This window comes from Dendropsophus ebraccatus, chromosome 8, assembly GCF_027789765.1.
Source record: "Dendropsophus ebraccatus isolate aDenEbr1 chromosome 8, aDenEbr1.pat, whole genome shotgun sequence".
Lineage (NCBI taxonomy): Eukaryota > Metazoa > Chordata > Amphibia > Anura > Hylidae > Dendropsophus > Dendropsophus ebraccatus.
In genome coordinates this window covers 106,825,108-106,845,071 of record NC_091461.1, presented here as the reverse complement: position 1 = coordinate 106,845,071, position 19,964 = coordinate 106,825,108, and the positions used below count along the sequence as shown (strand labels likewise).

The 19,964-nt window shown below is 43.9% G+C and overlaps 1 protein-coding gene across 6 annotated transcripts in view; it reads right to left on the bottom strand.

The window, feature by feature from the left end:
* PATJ (PATJ crumbs cell polarity complex component) overlaps positions 1 to 19,542 on the bottom strand; it is a 179,515-nt gene extending 159,973 nt beyond the window's left edge. For 4 of the 6 annotated variants that reach the window (XM_069981334.1, XM_069981337.1, XM_069981338.1 and 1 more), the window contains exons 1-7: positions 19,446 to 19,541; positions 15,741 to 15,799; positions 15,475 to 15,656; positions 13,557 to 13,760; positions 6,816 to 6,955; positions 4,006 to 4,189; positions 1,773 to 1,901 (exon numbers count right to left, since the gene is read on the bottom strand). In XM_069981334.1, the coding sequence (XP_069837435.1) occupies positions 1,773 to 1,901; positions 4,006 to 4,189; positions 6,816 to 6,955; positions 13,557 to 13,760; positions 15,475 to 15,656; positions 15,741 to 15,762 (861 nt within the window). In that variant the 5' untranslated portion in view covers positions 15,763 to 15,799; positions 19,446 to 19,541. Of the gene's footprint in view, positions 1 to 1,772; positions 1,902 to 4,005; positions 4,190 to 6,815; positions 6,956 to 13,556; positions 13,761 to 15,474; positions 15,657 to 15,740; positions 15,800 to 19,133; positions 19,274 to 19,445 lie in introns of those variants that run through there. The other 2 variants (XM_069981340.1, XM_069981335.1) reach the window with 2 other exon arrangements.
* Between the last annotated feature and the right edge of the window lie 422 nt (positions 19,543 to 19,964).

Below are 19,964 nucleotides of genomic sequence, written 5' to 3'. Positions count from 1 at the left end.
GCAATAAACCCCTTTAAATTCCTAAAAACAGGCCTCTCCATCTAGATAGTATACGGCCCCAGCCACGGCCAACGTATCTTCAATTAAGAAAAAGCAGCAAGGGCTGCGGGAAATACGAGGCAGGCGCGGCATAAGAAAGTGGATCAAGTCCTGGAACTACAATAAGGCTGCGTTCACAAGCAGCAGCTTTCATTACAGTTTTCCGAAACTGTGATAAAACCTGTATACGCTTCCCCAGGTGACCATAAGTTTTGTTACAATGTTTAAGCGCAGGTAATCTGGAGTCCATAATAAGACGACAAGGATTGTTGTGCATGCAACATGTGAGCATCGTCTTAGACAATGGAGATGGACCATAGCAGTTTTTCACAGTCTTTGGCTGTTCGGGAATGCTGGGACAGCTCAGATTTTCCTCCCTTTCCATGCACACGTCATAGAACATGCCCAGTTTCTTAAAAATGTCAGCCTCTCACTATACAATGACCTCGGCATGGGCCACAAAGCATGCCACAATACTACCCCATAAACATGAATCAATGACGGTTACAGCTCCGCTCTTTCCGAAATGAGCTCTGCACCGATCAATAGATTATGGTCACAGCTACAGTCCTTGAAAATGACCTCTGAACACATCACAGAGCATGCCCACAACACTATCCCAAGGATATAAAAACATAAAAGATTTGTCGGTAGAAAAAGACCACTTGGTTCATTTAGTTTACCCTTATATTATACCCTTTCCTAGGATCTATCTTAGGATAGATATATGTTTAAATTCAGTTTTTGTAGATTTACCAGCCACATCCGCTGGAAGTTTCCTCCAAGCATCTACTACTCTTTCAGTAAAGTAAAAAAAAAAATGTGTTGTCTCTGATCTTTTCCCCAACTAACCTCTCACTGTGTCCTCTAGTTCTTTTGTTCAGATTTTATTAAAGGGCTTATCTAGCGCTACAAAAAAATTGCCACTTTCCCCCCCCCTCTCGTCTCCAGATTGGGTGGGTTTTCAAACTCCCTTCCATTGAAGTAAATGGAGCTTAATTGCAAACCACACCTGAACTGGAGATAAGAGAAGGGCAAAAGTGGTCATGTTCTTGTAGCGCAGGATAACCCCTTTAAAAACACTTCCCTCTTGAACCATATTTAATCCTTTAACATGTTACCTTTCCCTTCTTTTCTCCAGACTATATATTCATTAAAGTATGGTCTTAACTCCCTTCCTTTCCCTTTACAATGCTTCCTTTCACAGAGGATGGCCACAACACTGTCCGATAAACATGAACAGATGATGGCCATAGCTCACCTTCTTGCAAAATAACCCCTGCACCATCACAGAGTATGCCCACAATACTATTCCATAGAAGTCAATAGATGATAGTCACATCTCGTCTCCCTTCTGACTAAAGAACAGTGCAACACCTGTCTATAAGTTGTGTTCAGTCCATTACAGCACAGCTTAATTGAAGTTTATGGCACTTAGATGTAATACTACAACTAACCTGTATAAAGAGGTGGCGCTGTTTCAGAAAAAAACAGCAATAATTCCCTATCCAGGCTGACATACTGTATGCCTTACACGAGAAGACTCTTGTATTAAAAGACATAAAATAGCAGAGATTGCAATAACTAGAAAAAAAAACCGTAACAGGCCTGGAATCGCGATTGTTCTGGCGATGATAGATGGGAAAGATATACAGTACTCCCCGCATATTGTTTATATAGAACTAATTATTTTCCATGCATTAAATATTATGGAAAATGGGAAGATAAATTACCCGATCAGCAAGTCCCCCGGGTAAGATGGTTCTCACAATTACACCGCTGGCTTTCCCGCCGACGATCCCGAACCCTAATCCTGATCCGTCATTAACCAGCTCAATCTCTTCCATGTGGCCCCAGCGGATCTGCCATTGGGAAAGAAACACAGAATTAGATTTTCCATTTTACAAAGTCCAAATGTCGGATCTGCCTCCCCCCCCATCCTACAATAAAACCATGAAGACGCGCAGTCCTGCAGCATCGCAATAACACAGCGCTATTGTATGATATGGACAGAGCCGGAGGCGTCAGAGGAGCGCTCTGCCTAGGGGGCTTTGTGCTGGAGACCCCGCCGCCGCTCCATATGGCTCCCATTAGGATGAACATTAGCAGTTGGCCATTTTATTAATTGCTCATATTTAGCATGTACATATGCTGTTCATCTAGAGCGCGCCCGCCACATCGGCCCCCATGCTGATCTGATTAGCCGCGCTCCGATGGGCGCGCTCATACCGGGGGTGAAGCTATTCCCAGTGACAGCGCTGGAAACGTTATAAAATTCACGTCTTTTACTGTCAGAATACTGAACCAGCAGACTCCTAAACTTATCTAGTGTCATAAATACTCTGTGCTGCTGTGAATCTTGCACTTTATATTAGGACACATACCCATCACACACAAATCTGTCCTCACTATCATAATCCCAAGAATGAATAAGGGCCCCTACACACACACACACATGTCTCTTATGAAACACTCTGTGCTGCTGCAAATCCCTAATTTTTCACATGTTACTTATAATTTGTCTCTATTCCCCTTCTCCTAATATTATCCTATGCGGCCTATTGCACCTGAGTACAAGGTTAGCACACTCCTCTTTAGAAATCCTCTGTGCTGCTGAACCTTCCTCTTTCCACTTGTTAGTTCCCATGTCTCCAATGTCCTAGCATTGTCATATGGGGCCTTTTCTACATTATAACATAAGTGCCATCCACAAGGTCCGCATACTCCTCTTCTAAAATACTCTGTGCTGCTATGGGCCATGTTCCTTTCACTCTACTACTCTACTCCTCCATAGTTGCCAACATTTGAAAATTGTTTACAAGGTCACTTTAGCTATAAAAAGGGGTGTGGCTTATTGTGGGTGTGGTTTCCATGGGGTGTGGCCTATCATGGGTGTGGGTTCTAAATTTTCCAGTTAGAATTTACAGTCAGAACAACACAAAAGGAGCATTACACATCCCAGTATATTACACACCCCAGTATTAGGTCCCCAGTATATTACACACCCCGATATTAGGTCCCTAGTATATTACACACCCCAGTATTAGGTCCCCAGTATATTACACACCCCGATATTAGGCCCCCAGTATATTACACACCCCGATATTAGGTCCCTAGTATATTACACATCCCAGTATTAGGTCCCCAGTATATTACACACCCCAGTATTAGGTCCCCAGTATATTACACACCCCGATATTAGGTCCCTAGTATATTACACACCCCGATATTAGGTCCCTAGTATATTACACACCCCATTATTAGGTCCCCAGTATATGAGACTCAGAGATAGCATTCTACTGACTGACTGTATATACTGGTAGTTTGTACCCATATGATGCAGCTGCACCCCACATCATACTACTACTCCCTTATTCTACTGCTCCTCCATCATCATACTACTACCTCCTTCATCATACTACTACCCCTCCATCATCATATTACTATGCCTTCATCATCCTCCTGCCCCTCCATCATCATACTACTACACCCTTCATCCTCCAGCCCTTCCATCATCATAGTACTACCGCTCTCATCCTCCTGCCCCTCCATCATCATACTACTTCCCCCTTCAACATCCTCTTGTCCCTTCATCTGTATTTAAAACAAAAAAAAAACCCAAACTTCCCTATGCTCTTTCTTTCATGTAACTCTCTGAGACCTTCCACCCATCTCCTTTCCCACTTCTGCCACCAACATTAGGAATAGACAGGTTACTGCCTTCTCTGAAATACTCTGTGCTGCTATGGGCCAGGTTTCTTTCACTATTTAACTCTGAGACCTTCCACCAATCTCCATTCCCACATCTGTCACATGGAGCCCCGCACTCACCAACATTAGGAATAGACAAGTTACTGCCTTCGCTGAAATACTCTGTGCTGCTACTGAACCCTTCTCTTTCCTCTATGTAAGGCATAGTTACCTGTAGATACTCCTAAACAATGAGAAATGAGACAGGGAACTTACCTGTTCTTGCTGCTGGGGAATCGGGGTCTGGGGTAGGAGCGGAGGCGGCTGTTTAGCAATAACTAAGTGAACGTGCCCGGAGGACTGCTGCAGCAGCGATATGGCCTCCTGGTGGGAGACGGTCATGTCCAGCGGGGTGTAATTAATGGCCAGGATCTGATCGTTCTCCTTAAGACGTCCATCTCTGAAATGGGGAAAAAGAAGAGGTCAACTTACTGCAATACATCTAGGTATATGCTCACCACTGATCCCCCAATACTCAGTGTAATGTCCGTGCACGCCTTATGTTGGTGCAGGTTGAATAATGATCAGATATGTCGTGAAGAACAAGCGCACTCAACTCCAACCTCAATGCTTATTTTCCTGTTGTGTCCCTCTCTCTCTTTTTTTTTTTTTTTTTTTTTTATCTTTATTAATTTTATGGTTTTAAATTTATAATCAACCATTAAAACAAATAAAATAATGGTATCGTGGAAACTGTACGAGGAGTATCTGGCTGCATACTCAAATAGTTTATCTTTATCTTTTCACTCAGACCGAGGCCTCCTGGGACTTTCAGGGTTAATCTATATTTATTCCATTTCAACTATTTCCCTTATAGCCCTACAGATTACACCTCCTTCTCATTTTCCAGCTGTTACAGGAATTTAATTTTTTTTTAAGCGGCCGCAGGAAGTTCCCCTAATAACACTTCTTGAGTTTTTGTTTATAGTGGACATACTTGGGTTTTAATTTTGATCATTTCTTCTTCCCCGCCCCGTGTATGATATACCCATCCCGTGTATCTATATAGCCTGAGTGTGTTGGTGTATGGGTGTACCCACGTGTCACCCAGGTAAAAGGTAAATCTCTCAGGTGTCACATTCTGGGATGATGGATGTCTTCAGCACTGTCACCACTTGGTGTCTCACTCTCCCCTAGCTGTTTGTCAGACCACAGCTGAAAGAAAAGGGTTAACCATGTTCTTTTGACTGTCCCACCAATCACAGGTGCAGGTACCTTGCACAACATCCACCTATTACACTTCTTCCCTCTCCTTTCTCCTACACTGTCCCCACCAATAGGAGGTTAGTCCCAGTCACCCTATAAAAGGGTAGTTAGTTCCTAGTAGGAGGGGTCTTTGCTAGTTTGTCTTTGGTCTTCTTTTAGTGGATAGTGAAGAGAGCAAGACACACATATTTCCTGCTGCAGTATACTGTATAACCAGGCCTGGCCCAGGGCCAGAGCCCTTATCAGGAACTTAAGATAAAGAGACAGTTACAGATTTCTTCCAAGACAGACAATGGATAAAATTGCAGTGCTAAACCCAAAGGTGGGGTAACCGTCCCAGATGTTAACCTTGTCTATGCACAGGATGCTTCTTTATAAAAGTCAGGACAGTCTACAAAAGTCAAGAGACTGATCCCCAGTAGGACAAAAAGCCTAAGCCGACGTATCCTATAGATCTTCGCTCAAATACCTTGGGAAGCCTTGAGGAGTTACCTTCACCCATTTGTATAGGCCTGGGACTTGTGCTACCAAACCTGGCAATCACTGAGCTGGTATGGCAGAAGGTGGTCTTTTCACTACAGTTCACTTCTAACAGTGAGTACAAGGATGTTCAACAAGTACACTCAGCTACTCAGCGACCGCCAACCCTGCAATGCAAGCGCCAACAGGGGGGGGGGGGCTTTCTTTCTGGCTAGCACTCCTCCCTTGTAAGGCCCATGTGACCCCAATCAGCAGGAACATTGGTGAGTAGTAACACCTTGTTCACACTAGTGTTGCTTGGAGGCAGCCTTCTCCACTGGCAGCACCTGCGGGCTCATGGAGTTTGGTCCTGTGACAGTGGGGTTGCAGGGCCATTCTGTGGCCCCCTCCCTCCCCTGTTGGTGTTTACTTGGCGGGGTTGGCGGTCGCTGACTGGCACAGTGCTGTTTTAGAGTAGGGACTCATGTGTGCCAGAAGACCTGCAGGCGGTACATGAGGCAATATGGTTTGATTAAATTATATACCAACATTCTGGTGTTGGTTTTTAAATATAGCCGAGGGGCACTAATGTGAACCATGGGTGTGAGGTGCAGACACTCCTCTTTCTCTAGGTCTTTATTACATTACTTATCCTGTACTGATCCTGAGTTACATCCTGTATTATACTCCAGAGCTGTACTCACTCACTGACAGCTGTATACACGATAAAGTAGTATACTATAAGCAGTACTATCTATAACTTTTTTTCCCCTTAGATGTATCAAAGCAGTAAAACAAATAATTGCAAAAGTCAACACGCCCTTTCAAATCTCCCCATAAAAGAAAACACATTTGCTCCTTGGAGTTGATCCCGGCACACCTGTCATATACTTGTCCGCATTCATAAATATCGCTGCAGGTCGATTTGTACACATATAAATTATGTTTATATTCTGTTCCCTCCAAAAAAAAAAAAAGTAAATGGTCTTGGGAAATCAGCTCCAAACTGGCCGATTTTCCACTTGCTCTTCGTGTTCTGAACCTCTAATAGCCGCAGATGCCATCTGGTATCAATGACCGACGTGAAACACGTTGACCTTACCTGACCCACCACATCATTACCCACATTACGCAAAAAAAAAAAATAAGATAAAATAAAATCCTTTGTCACACAACATTACCCTCCCAGCCAATCTCCCTCCCATCCGTTTTCTATCCCGCTGATGGCTGGAGGTTTTTTAGATTGATATAAATTATGGGTCTGTGATATGTTACATAAAAAAAAAAAAAAAAAAGAATAAATAAAAGATAAACAAATCAAATTTATAAAAGGAAAACAAATAAATATATTTAAATCTTACCTGTCTGCAAGACTTCCGGCCTGAACCCCTTTGACAAACACCCCGACGTCTCCCCCGGCAGGATTCTTGAGCGCTACGACGCTGAATCCGAGGCCTCCTACAGGAGGTTTCTCGATATCTATATATTCAATTTGCCTGCCCTAATGAAAAACAAAAACAAATAGAATTTTGATTTGTTGAGCCGATGTCTCTGCCAACACGTTCAATCTGGTCCGGGGAGACCGGTGAACTAGGAGAAATTTATATCCTGTAAGACAGAACAAACTCAGCACTTAGATAATAAATTAATTCTGCGGAGGATCTCACTTCATTACTTTCCGCGAAACAGAGAGCAGCACATGCAGTCAGCGCAGCGCCGGAAAACCTCCGGGAATTTCAGAACTATTTTCACACTTCATTCTCCGGCTAAATAAAGTTGTACGATAAGTTCCCGCTTAAACCGGGACTGAATTAACTAGTGTTTGGCGACGCAGATTGAGGGGTTTTTTTGCGGTTGAAAATAATGAACTTGCGAGTTTCTCCGCTGGATTATGTTTTATGGTAAAAAATTACTTTAATTGGGGGCAAAAATGGCGTTTATGGAGTCGACCCAAACGTAAAACATATTGGAAGTTTATAGAGGAGATTTATCAATCATGGTGTAAAGTGAAACTGGCTCAGTTGCCCCTCGCAACCAATCAGATTCCACCTTTCATTCCTCACAGACTCTTTGGTAAATGAACGGTGAAATCTGATTGGTTGCTAGGGGCAACTGAGCCAGTTTCACTTTACACCATGTTTGATAAATCTCGCCCTATGTTCGGAAAAGCTGCGGTGAAGGCCACATTAGTGGTCAATCAGATTTTTCTAACGATTTTTGGGGAGTGTTCTTAAAGGGGACCAGTCACATTGAAAATGCATTTCAGCATAGTATAGAGCAGGAGGAGCTGAGTAGATTGATATATATTTGTAAGAACATGTTCAGTCTAACTTGTCATTTATTCCTTTGCACATTTTGGGCTTAGGGGTCCAGTGGGAAGTCCTAGCAGTGACCGATTAAGACCACCTACTATACTCTTAAAGGGGTCACCCAGGAGTAAAAAAAAAAAACAGAGCTGCTTTTCTCCAAAAACAGCGCCACTCTTGTTCTCAGATTGTGTGGTATTACAACCTAAAATAAACTGAGCATGTGTTTTGGAAGAAAGCAGCCATGTTTTTTTAATCCTGGACAAACCCCTTTAAGTCCATAATAAGCAAAGGTTTAAAGGCGTTTTCCAACCATGAAACTTCAACTATCGAATAAAATCAACCTATACTGGTAACTGGTAAGCTGCTCCACGTTCCAGCTTGCTTCGGGGGTTCCCGTCTGGACGTCCTGCTCAGCCAATCAGTGGCTGCGGCGGGGCAGCGCACAGATTGGCTGAGCGGGACGTGCAGACGCCTGGAACCCCCGATGTATGGTCCGGACGGCGGGGGGTTAACCTACTCGCAGTGGGATGTCAACCCTACTGTGAGTATGTATTCTCATAGAAAAGAACTGGCACTGCAGCCGATCTAGCACGTGTGAAGGCACCCTAATAATGGGAGTTAATAAAAAATTCCCTCCCATTTGACTATTAGGGTACAAACACACACACTGTATACGCAGCAGATTTGATGGTGCAGATTTGATGCTGTGTTCAGTTATTTAGATCTAATCTGCTGCGTATGTGTTGCGTATTTGCTGCGTATCGCAGCAGTAAATACGCTGTGTATACAGTGTGTGTGTTTATACCCTTAAAGGAAATGTATCACCTGGATTTTTCTTACTGATTAGAGCCAGATACTGAAACATGTTCTTATCTTTTAATTTCTTTCCATTTTTTTGTAATTTTATAAAAAAAAAATTATGGGGCTGCTTTCTTGCCTGAGCTATTTTAACAACATTTAGAAATATGCTTTACAGCAAGCCCCATAGACCATAGGACACAAAAGACACATAAATGATCAAAGGCTTCTGGGTGTGTTCCGTGACCTTTATGGGGGTCATTCTACATGGAGAAGTACTGAGCTGTAAGCAGCAGCTACTGTGTACCTCTCAAACACAGGAGCCAGAAGCAACAAACTCTGCAAGCTAAGTACTTCTATATTGTATTGTGAGCGAGTTTTGGAGCGTGCGAGTTTTTGATCTGAAGTGTGTTTTTGTCTCAAGTGTGGGACTTTAATATTCTGGGACTTTAGATTCGGGGAGTTTTAGAGGAAAACAAATAGTTTATTTGCTTTTGAACACATTGTTTGCTTTTGTCGCTTGTTTGTTTTTTCTTTCTTTATACATAATATCCCCATATAAATGAGCGCCATGTTTGACAATGCGGCCCAATGTACATCTTGTGCGATGTATGCAATCCTTGATCAACCGATCGAGGGTGCATACCATTGTGGGAGATGTGTGCATGTTGCTGGTTTGGAAGCCCAGATCCTGGATCTAAATGAGCAGCTGCAACGATTGAGATGCATTGGCAAACTGGAAAGGGGTCTGCTTCTCACTGAGCAAGCACTCCAAGGGGTAGATGGGGGAGAGTGTGATAGCATGGAGGTACAGGAGGAAGAGGCAGCTAGTTGGGTCACAGTTAGAAAAAGGGGTAGAGGGAAGAGTGTGAGGGAGGCCAGTCCTGATCTGGCACACCCCAACAAGTTTGCCAAATTGGCGGATGAGGGGGATGTTGATTCAGGGGTGGCATTGCTGCAGCAGGACACTGCCTCTGAAAGCCAGGGGGGTGTCTGCTCCAGTAAGGTGGGAAACAGGAGTTCAGGGCAGGCCAGGCAGGTACTGGTAGTGGGGGACTCAATTATTAGGGGGACAGACAGGGCAATCTGTCACAAAGACCGGGATCGTCGAACAGTGTGTTGCCTTCCTGGCGCTCGAGTTCGTCACATCGCGGATCGGGCTGACAGATTACTGGGAGGGGCTGGCGATGACCCAGCAGTCATGGTGCACATTGGCACCAATGATAAAGTTAGAGGTAGGTGGCGGGTCCTTAAAAATGATTTCAGGGACTTAGGCAGGAAGCTTAAAACTAGGACCTCCAAGGTGATTTTTTCCGAAATATTACCTGTACCACGAGCCACACCTGAGAGACAGCGGGAGATTAGGGAGGTAAATAAGTGGCTCAAGAGCTGGTGTAGGATAGAGGGGTTTGGGTTCATGGAGAACTGGGCCGACTTCTCGGTCGGTTACAGGCTCTACGGTAGGGACGGGCTGCATCTCAATGGGGAGGGTGCAGCCGTGCTGGGGGAGAAGATGGCTAAGAGGTTGGAGGAGTGTTTAAACTAGGGACCGGGGGGGAGGGCAACTACAATATAGTAAGTGAAGACAGAGTAGATGGAGAGCTGGGCCTAGATTATGGAACTGGGGGTGGAGCGGCGGGAGGGGTTAGAATAGTCACTAGTGATAAAAGGAAAGGGAATATGGACAAATATATTAAATGTATGTATACTAATGCTCGAAGCCTCACTAATAAAGCTGAGGAATTAGAACTCATAATGGTTGAAGAGAAATATGATATAGTGGGGATAAGCGAGACATGGCTGGACGAGACCTATGACTGGGCCGTTAATATCCAGGGTTATAGTCTATTCAGAAATGACCGTAAAAATAAGAAAGGGGGAGGGGTCTGTCTATATGTTAAATCATGCCTTAAGCCTATTCTGTGGGAGAATATATGTGATGATAATGTGGAGTCTCTTTGGGTAGAAATAAGGGGAGGGACAAAGAATAATAAAATTCTTATAGGAGTGAGTTATAAACCTCCAAGTATAGTGGAAGAATCAGAAAATCTTCTTATAAGACAAATAGATGCGGCAGCGAAGCAGGGGGAAGTCATTATTATGGGGGACTTTAACTACCCAAATATCAACTGGAAAGCAGAAACCTGCAGCTCCAGGAAGGGAAGCGTGTTTTTGGAAATAGTAAAAGATAATTACCTTTCCCAACTAGTAGAGGAACCAACAAGAGGGGGGGCCCTTCTGGACCTGATCTTAACCAATAGGCCCGACAGAATATCAAAAATAGAGGTGGGGGGTCACCTAGGTAATAGTGACCATAACATAGTAAGTTTTCAAGTATCCTTCAATAAAATGATTAGCAGAGGGGCTACAAAAACATTAAATTTCAGGAAGGCTAATTTCCAAAAACTAAGAGAGGACCTTGGGAACATAGACTGGGACAATGCCTTCAGAAATAAAAGTACACAAGAGAAATGGGACATATTTAAGAGCATCCTGGGTAAATCGTGTGAACGACACATACCATATGGGAATAAACGTAGTAGAAATAAGAGAAATCCAATGTGGTTAACTACAGCTGTAAGGGGTGCAATAAATGATAAGAAACAAGCATTCAGACTACTAAAACAAGAAGGTAGTGGGGAAGCATTGAGCAACTATAGACAGAAGAATAGAATGTGTAAAACGCAAATAAAAGAAGCAAAAATAGCAACAGAAAGAAGGATAGCCACAGAAAGTAAAACAAATCCCAAAATGTTCTTCACCTATATAAATAACAAAAGACTTAAAACCGAAAATGTTGGTCCCCTCAAAAATAATCTGGGTGTAATGGTGGAGGGGGAAGAGGAAAAGGCCAATCTACTAAATACATTCTTCTCTACTGTATTCACAGAGGAGAATCCCATAACAGACGACATGACTAGGGATAATGTTAATCCTCCCATAAATCTCACCTGCCTAACACAACAAGAAGTGGGGAAACGCCTTAAAAACATTAAAATCCATAAGTCACCGGGCCCAGAAGGTATCCATCCTAGGGTTTTGCAAGAATTAAATACTGTGTTGGACAGACCGTTATTCCTATTATTTAAAGATTCTATTACGACAGGGATTCTTCCACAGGACTGGCGCATAGCTAATGTGGTACCAATATTCAAGAAGGGGTCAAGGAGTGATCCTGGAAACTACAGGCCTGTAAGTCTAACATCTATAGTAGGTAAAGTATTTGAGGGGATTGTAAGAGATGCTATACTGGAGTATCTTAATGAAAATAATCTTATGACGCAGCACCAGCATGGATTTATGAGGGATCGGTCCTGTCAGACTAATCTGATCGGCTTCTATGAAGAGGTAAGTTATAGACTGGACCTGGGGGAGGCTGTGGATGTTGTGTATCTGGACTTTTCAAAGGCATTTGATACTGTGCCGCATGAAAGGTTGGTCTACAAAATGAGGATACTGGGACTCGGGGAAAACGTATGCAAATGGGTAAGTAACTGGTTGTGTGATAGAAAACAGAGGGTGGTCATTGATGGAACATATTCAGATTGGGTTTTAGTTACTAGTGGGGTACCACAGGGGTCAGTGTTGGGTCCACTTCTTTTTAATATTTTTATTAATGATCTTGTAGAGGGGCTACAGAGTAGAATCTCCATTTTTGCAGATGATACTAAACTGGGTAAAGTAATCAGTACAGAGGAGGATAATATCATATTACAGAGGGATTTGGAGAAGCTAGAGGCTTGGGCGGAGAAATGGCAAATGAAGTTTAATGTGGATAAATGTAAGGTTATGCATTTGGGCCATAGAAATAATAAGTACAGTTATGTGCTAAATAATAAAACACTGGGTAAAACTACTTCCGAAAAGGACCTGGGGGTATTGGTGGACAGTAAACTCAACTTTAGTGATCAGTGCCAGGCAGCAGCTGCCAAGGCTAATAAAATAATGGGGTGCATCAAAAGAGGTATAGATGCTAAAGATGAGAACATAGTTTTGCCTCTTTATAAATCACTGGTCAGACCACACATGGAATACTGTGTACAGTTTTGGGCACCGGTATATAAGAAGGACACAGCTGAACTAGAGCGGGTGCAGAGGAGGGCAACAAAGGTCATTAAGGGAATGGGTGGGTTACAGTACCAGGACAGGTTATCACGCTTGGGGTTATTTACGCTAGAAAAAAGACGTCTTAGGGGCGATCTGATCACAATGTACAAATATATGAATGGACAGTACAGAGATTTTTGTAGTGGTCTTTTTACTCCTAGGTCTGTAACAATGACAAGGGGGCATCCTCTACGTCTAGAGGAAAGAAGATTTCATCATCAGCATCGATGCGGGTTCTTTACTGTACGAGCGGTAAGACTGTGGAACTCTCTGCCACATGATGTTGTCATGGCTGATTCATTAAATAAGTTCAAGGGAGGCCTGGATGATTTTCTTGAAAAATATAATATTACAAGTTATGGGCATTAGATTTCTGGTGATACGTTGATCCGGGGATTGTTCTGGTTGCCATTGCAGTCGGGGGAGGGGGGGGAGTTTCTCCCTGTGGTGGGGCGTTTGTCTTCTGCCCCATAGGGGTTTTTCGCCTTCCTGGATCAACACAGTAGGATTTTCCTAGGTTGAACCTGATGGACTCTTGTCTTCTTTCAACCCTATTTACTATGTTACTATGTTACCTCTGTTACCTATATACTGGTATTACCGGTCACTGTACACTGCTGGGAAATCTGCATAGAACAAAAGTTTCTGCTTAGATTTAAAGGTACTCCGGGCTGGGGTCATTTTCAGTGAACAGCCCAGAGTACAATAAAAATGACCCAGCCCAGAGTACCTCTTTAAGCCTGGTTGTGAGAATAAAATTTGCAAGATTTTTATGATTATATTAAAATAAAGATAAAAATGTAAAAAATAAAAAAATAAATCTAAATATAAAAAGTTTATTTAAACTATTTATTAATTTATTTTTTATTCGGAAAGGCGATCACTCACCTCGGCCATCTGCTGAATTTTTTTTGTGAACTCCTCCGTGCCCGAGTTGGGGTTGACAAGGGGAGACCTAGACGAGACGAAGTTGTCAAAGGACAAAGAGTTGCTCTTGTTTCGCAACTGGGCAGAAGAGTCGGCTTCAAATACCAATAAGCCTTTCTTCGTGAAATCAAATTCTGCAGAACGGTCGGCTGGCATGCGGTTCAGCTAAAAAAAAAAAAAAAAAATTACAATTGGTTGCAGCCAAATTAATTAAAATCCACATTACGGGCAGAAAAGCTGAAAAGTCCCATTAAAAAAAATCTGCAATTCCCGATTACTGAAGTAATTCCAGGATGCATTAGTAATGAAAGCGCAGATTGTGAATTTTTACCGTTTTCCAACTATCTCATATGGTTACATGTAACTAGTTTTGAAACAAAAGAAAGTTCTTTATAGGGAAAATTAATTCAAATCAATGTTGTGGTTCTATAGCACAGGGGTGTCAAACCTGCGCCTCCTTCAGCTGTTACAAAAAGCTTTGGCTGTCCAGGCATGATGGGAATTGTAGTTCTGTAACAGCTGGAGGGCCACAGGGCTGCAAATTTGACATCACTGGTCTATACAATAGAGACAAGGTCACCTGTAACCAGACTGTTGGTCACATTACAAAAGAAAATCCCAAAAAGATACGTGTCACCCAAACGTTCAGCAAGTTCATTCAACACTACTGACATCTTCAAAACTGAATTGGTTAGCCTGGGTACAGACTGGGGCTAATCCATGCATCTTAAAGGAGAACTCTGGGCCAAGATGACAAATCTGCTGCAGGCAGGGGGTGTGGGAACATAATACAAAAGCTCTTCTCAACCGTCCCTCTGCCCCCCCGCAGAACTGTCCTACCACTCACAGATCACTGCCAGGATTCCGGATCTCGTGCTCTAACAATGTCACGATCTTCTTTGTTATGTTTCCACCCAGTTTTTATTTTGACTTGAATTCTGGCCCTTTAAATCCCAGATCATGTCAGTGACGGTCTGCTGCTGCTCGGCACTCCATATAAAGGTATGTTTAAACTGAGGAATCCACACGTCGCTCGCCACCGCTTAGGGACACACGCATCTCCGCCTATGATCAAGCAGATTCCACCATCCGTCCAAAGAATGAACCTGTTCGTTCTTTGGACGGACAGCGGAATCCACCAGAGCATAGAATGGAGTCTATGACACGGGAAGAGATGCGCGCAGCTGTGAGCAGTGGCGAGCGACAGGATCCACCAGAACTTTTCTGCGCGGATTCCTCAGTCTGAACATACCCTAAGGGTATGTGCACACTGAGGAATTCTCGCGGATTCCTCAAGGAATTGAGGAGGAAAGATTTCTGCTTGAAATTCCTCTCCTTTTCTGCTCTGGAAGAATAGGAGCGGAATTTAAGCCCCATTAACTATGGGATTCCTCTAGCAGAATGCGCCAAAAGAAAGAAGCCAACGATTCTTCGGGTGCAACGCGGAGTCCGGACGGAAATTTCCACTGTGTGCACTAATGCGTGGAAATACAATAGAAAACAATGGGAGCCAAGACTGTCATTTTTTTTTACGGGCAAAATTTCGAGCGGATCCTGAGCGCATTTTAACGTGGAATCCGCTCGAAATTGCATGATAATTTCTCAGTGTGTACATACCCTAATAGGAACAGCAGCAGCAGAGCATTGCTGACTTCAATGGACAACCGCTCTAAGGATCCTCCAGGCAACTCCTCCTGCTCCTCCTCGCTCTCTCTGTGCCTGTAATAGCACAGGTAGTGAGCAGAGGGCAAGGAGAAAGCGAGTGCTGACCTGACAGGTTGGCGCTTGCTTCCCCTGGAATATGGGGCCTTTAGGAAAAGGACTGGAGATCGTGAGGGGATCATGACAGAGAATGACAGCGATGACAGCCCACACCTACCTGCTCCTTCAGTTGTTTGATTGACTGCTGCACGGTAAGGATCTGGTTAAACAGCGGACTCGCCAGCGTGTCACGCAGGATACACAGCTTCTCATGGTGCGAGAGCTCCCCCTTATCCTTCAGTTTCTTCTGCAGTCGGTCAGTGATCTGCAGCACTTTCTGCTTGTCCACAGAGATCGTCCCTAAAATGAGATCATCAGCAGTGAACCCCCATAATACAAAGCAACATCACCGCCATTGCCAGAAAAAAAAACAACTAAATTTACCTGTGTCTAGAAATTCTGGCATCTTCACTTTTTGGCAGCGGAGGACTCAGCCGAAAATTCTGTGAGCAAAGAGAAAAAAACAGGGGAAATTTAGATAAAGCACAAAGTGGGAGATTTACCAAACATGGTGTAAAGTGAAACTGGCTCAGTTGCCCCTAGCAACCAATCAGATTCCACCTTTCATTTTCCAAACAGTCTGTGAGGAATGAAAAGTGGAATCTGATTGGTTGCTAGGGGCAACTGAGCCAGTTTCACTTTACACCAGTGCTTCTCAAACTTTTTCTATTAGAGCCTCACCTAATAGACAAAATGATGCCTGGGCCTCACCAGACTGACCAAGAAGATGCCGGGCCTCACCATCTGTGATGGAAGTCCATGCAAAGATTAAAACTATTGCTCAGTCTACCCTTCATTTGTCTCCTAACCTCTGTATAACATTAAATAAGCACAAAATGAGTCAATAATGTTCCTTAATCAGAGATTGTTGCATTTAGGGAAAGAACTGTGCAGCTTATAGTCACTTTTGTGAATACTGACTCCCCAGCTGGGCCTCACCAACAACTAGGGGGCGCCTCACTGGTGAGGCCTGCCTCACAGTTTGAGAAGCACTGCTTTACAACATGTTTGATCAATCTCCCCCAGTTCACTTGTTTTCAAATCCTTTCCTGGCTTTGGCTTTAAAAATCTGTCGGATAAACCTCTCTGTGTAAAGGCACCCTTAGGCTCACAGAGGATTGTACAAACTATTAGCCTTATAGAGCATTGCATGAAGTGTTATGGTGCGTTTAAACAGACTATTTGACAGATTTTTTTTAAACCAAAGCCAGGAACAGACTATAAACAGATCATAAAGGTCATAAAGGAAAGACTGATATTTCTCTTGTTTTCAAATCCATTCCTGGCTTTGGCTTCAAAAATCTGTCAGATAAATCTCTCACCATTAGGCTCACAGAGGATTGTAAGTAGTGTTCGGGTGGGTTCACACTGAGGAATCTGCGCAGAGAAGTTCCTGCGGATTCCGTTGCTCGCCCTTGTTCATGAGCCCCACCTCTGCCTGTACCATAGACTCTATTCCGCGTTCCCCTGAAAAAACTGACAGCGGAATCCACCTGCGCATGGAATGGAGTCTATGGCACGGGCAGAGCTGTGTGAGGCCGCGAGTGGGGGCGAGAGACGGAATCCGCGGGAACTTCTCTGAGCAGATTCCACCTGTGAATCCACCTTTAGGGTGGGTTCCCACTGAGGAATTTTCGCAGATAAATTCTGCGGAATTCCATCGCCTGTACGCGCGCCTCTCCGCCCGTGCCATAGACACCATTCTATGCACGGGCGGATTCCGCATTCTGCCAAAAGAATTGACGTGTCAATTCTTTCGGTGGAATGCGGAATCCGCCCGTGCATAGAATGGTGTCCATGGCACGGGTGGAGAGGCGCGCGGGTGCGCACAGGTGACGGCATTCTGCGGAATTTATCCGCAAGAATTCCTCAGTGTGAACCCACCCTTAGGCTCACAGAGGATCGTATGAAGTGTCAGGTCAGGGATGGGGAACCTTCGGCCCTCCAGCTGTTGCAAAACTACAATTCCCATCATGCCTGGACAGCTGAAGCTAACACTTCGGCTGGAGGGCCGAAGCTTTCCCATCCCCGTTTTAGGCTCATAGAGGATTGTATAAAGCTAGAGGCTCACAGTGTAATGTACGAAGTGTTATGTGCGAAAGATTTATCAGACAGATTTTTGAAGCCAAAGCAAGAATCAGACTAGAAACAGAGAACAGGTAATAAAGGAAAGACTGAGATCTATCCACTTTTCAAAGTCATTATTTGCTTTGGCTTCAAAAATCTGTCAGATCAATCTCTCTGTGTAAACTACATATATATCAGTCAGTATTGTGGTCCTCATATTGCAACCAAAACCAGGAGTGGATTAAAAACACAGAAAGGATCTGTTCACACAATGTTGAAGTTGAGTGGATGGCCGCCATATAACAGTAAATAACGGCCATTTTTTTCAATATAACAGCCGTTGTTTTAAAATAACAGCAAATATTTGCCATTATATGGCGGCCATCCACTCAATTTCAACATTGTGTGAACAGATCCTTTCTGTGTTTTCAATCCACTCCTGGTTTTGGTTGCAATATGAGGACCATAATACTGACTGAAATATACGTAGTGTGAACCCAGCCTTAGGCTCACAGAGGATTGTATAAGGCTGGAGATTCACATCAGTTTTGTTTATTTTACTGTTTCGCTCCAGCTTCCCCCAACAGACGCCAATGACTTTAATCGGGTCTGTTGGGTGTCCAGCATGGTGTCAAGCATATCAGTGCAGAACGCTGTGCTATTATGTCAGGTATTGTAGATGAAACCTGGAATGGATTTGAAAAGAGGCATAATCTCAGCCTTTCCTGTATGACCTGTTCTCCATTTATAGTCTGTTCCTGGCTTTGGCTTCAAAAATCTGTCAGATAAATCTCTCTGTGTAAAGGCACCCTTAGGGTCCATTTACACAGAAAGATTATCTGACAGATTATGTGCCAAAGATTTGAAGCAAAAGCCAGAAACAGACGATAAACAGATCAGGTCATAAAGGAAAGACTGAGATTTCTCCTCTTTTCAAATCCATTCCTGGCTTTGGCTTCAAATCTTTGGCAGATAATCGGTCAGATAATCTTTCTGTGTAAATGGACCCTTAGGGTATGTGCACACTTCGGAAAAGCGATGTAAAATCAGTCGCAAAATCCGCCGCTCGCGGACTGCGGCAGGCGCGTCGTCTCCGCCCGTGTCATAGACTCCATTCTATGCACGGGCGGATTCCGTAGTCTGTCCAAAGAATGAACACATTCATTCTTTCGACGGATGACAGAATCCGCCCGTGCATAGAATGGAGTCTATGACACGGACGGAGACACGCGTGCCCGCCGCAGTCCATGAGTAGCGGATTCCATGACGTAGTTTACGTCGCTTTTCCGCAGTGTGCACATACCCTTAGTCTGGAGTCCAGGCTGTTTAGCTCACAGAGCATCATGTAGACTGGATACAATTATATCACCTCAGATGAGAGCAGGACTAGCTATGTACAATGTATCGGCCCAGAGTCCAGGGTGTTTAGCTCACAGAGCATTGTCTACACTGGATAAAGCTATGCCAAACCCCCCCATTATGAAAACCATGGGTTCTACAGGATTTCCCAGCCTGCGGATAAGAACAACCATGTTCCTATTCCCTGACAGCAATAGAATAACGTATGAGAAACTGATCCACAAAGTATATTAGAAAGTTCCACAACATTTCCTAAACTACGACTCAGCTTTATTCACATGACAGCGGCAATCACATGACGTCGCTGTAGTTCTTGGACTTATAGTTTCTACCGAAGATTTCAGGAATTACCGGCTTTGGATTAGCGGAAACTCATCGGATGATCTATAGAATTAACACTGGAAGCTGCTGGGCGCCGGCTGTGTACCACAAACGACATGTATAGAAACTGCAAAGCAGCAGGAGGTTTGGAGCTGTGTATAAGGGAATCTCAGGCTGCCAGTCACTTCCTGCTGTCTCTGGGTGTAGCAATGACATGCAGGTTCCCAGGAGAGCAGGGTGTGGTGGGATCACCTGATACAGAGGGGGGTATACCTGGACGGGACAGGGAGAAGAGAGGGGGGCAGGGCGGCTGAGTGCCAGGGTCACCAGCTGGGCACATACCTCTCTCCCAGCAAACTCCAATCACTCCCAGCTTGTGGCAGCTTCTGCACTTTGGATCTGGACTTCTTTTTTTTCCCCCTCTTCTCAAGCTTTATTTAAAAGAAACAAAACGCACAAAGTGACGTTGAGCCCCAAAGGTAACAGCAGCTGCAGGTAAAGAGGTTGACAAACAGGAAATGGAGTGAAACAGCCAGTTCTTCTCCTCCTATCCCCTAGGAATAACTAGTTTGCAGATCACATAGATAATGCACTTAAAGGGGAAGTGCACTCCAGTAGGAAAGGTCATATACATGGAGCATAAAGGAAACATTTTTCAGGCTTAGAAAAATATGACTGCTTTCTTCCAAAAACAGCTCCATTCTTGTCCTCCTTAAAAGTCAGTTCACATGTAATAAGTTTACAGCGGATTTCACACTGCACATAGCGTCGCCGTCTATAGCCCTCCATTCTTACAGCAGAATTTACTTCCACCATGAGAATGTAATGGCAGCTTTCTTTAACAACTTGTATGCCAGGAAG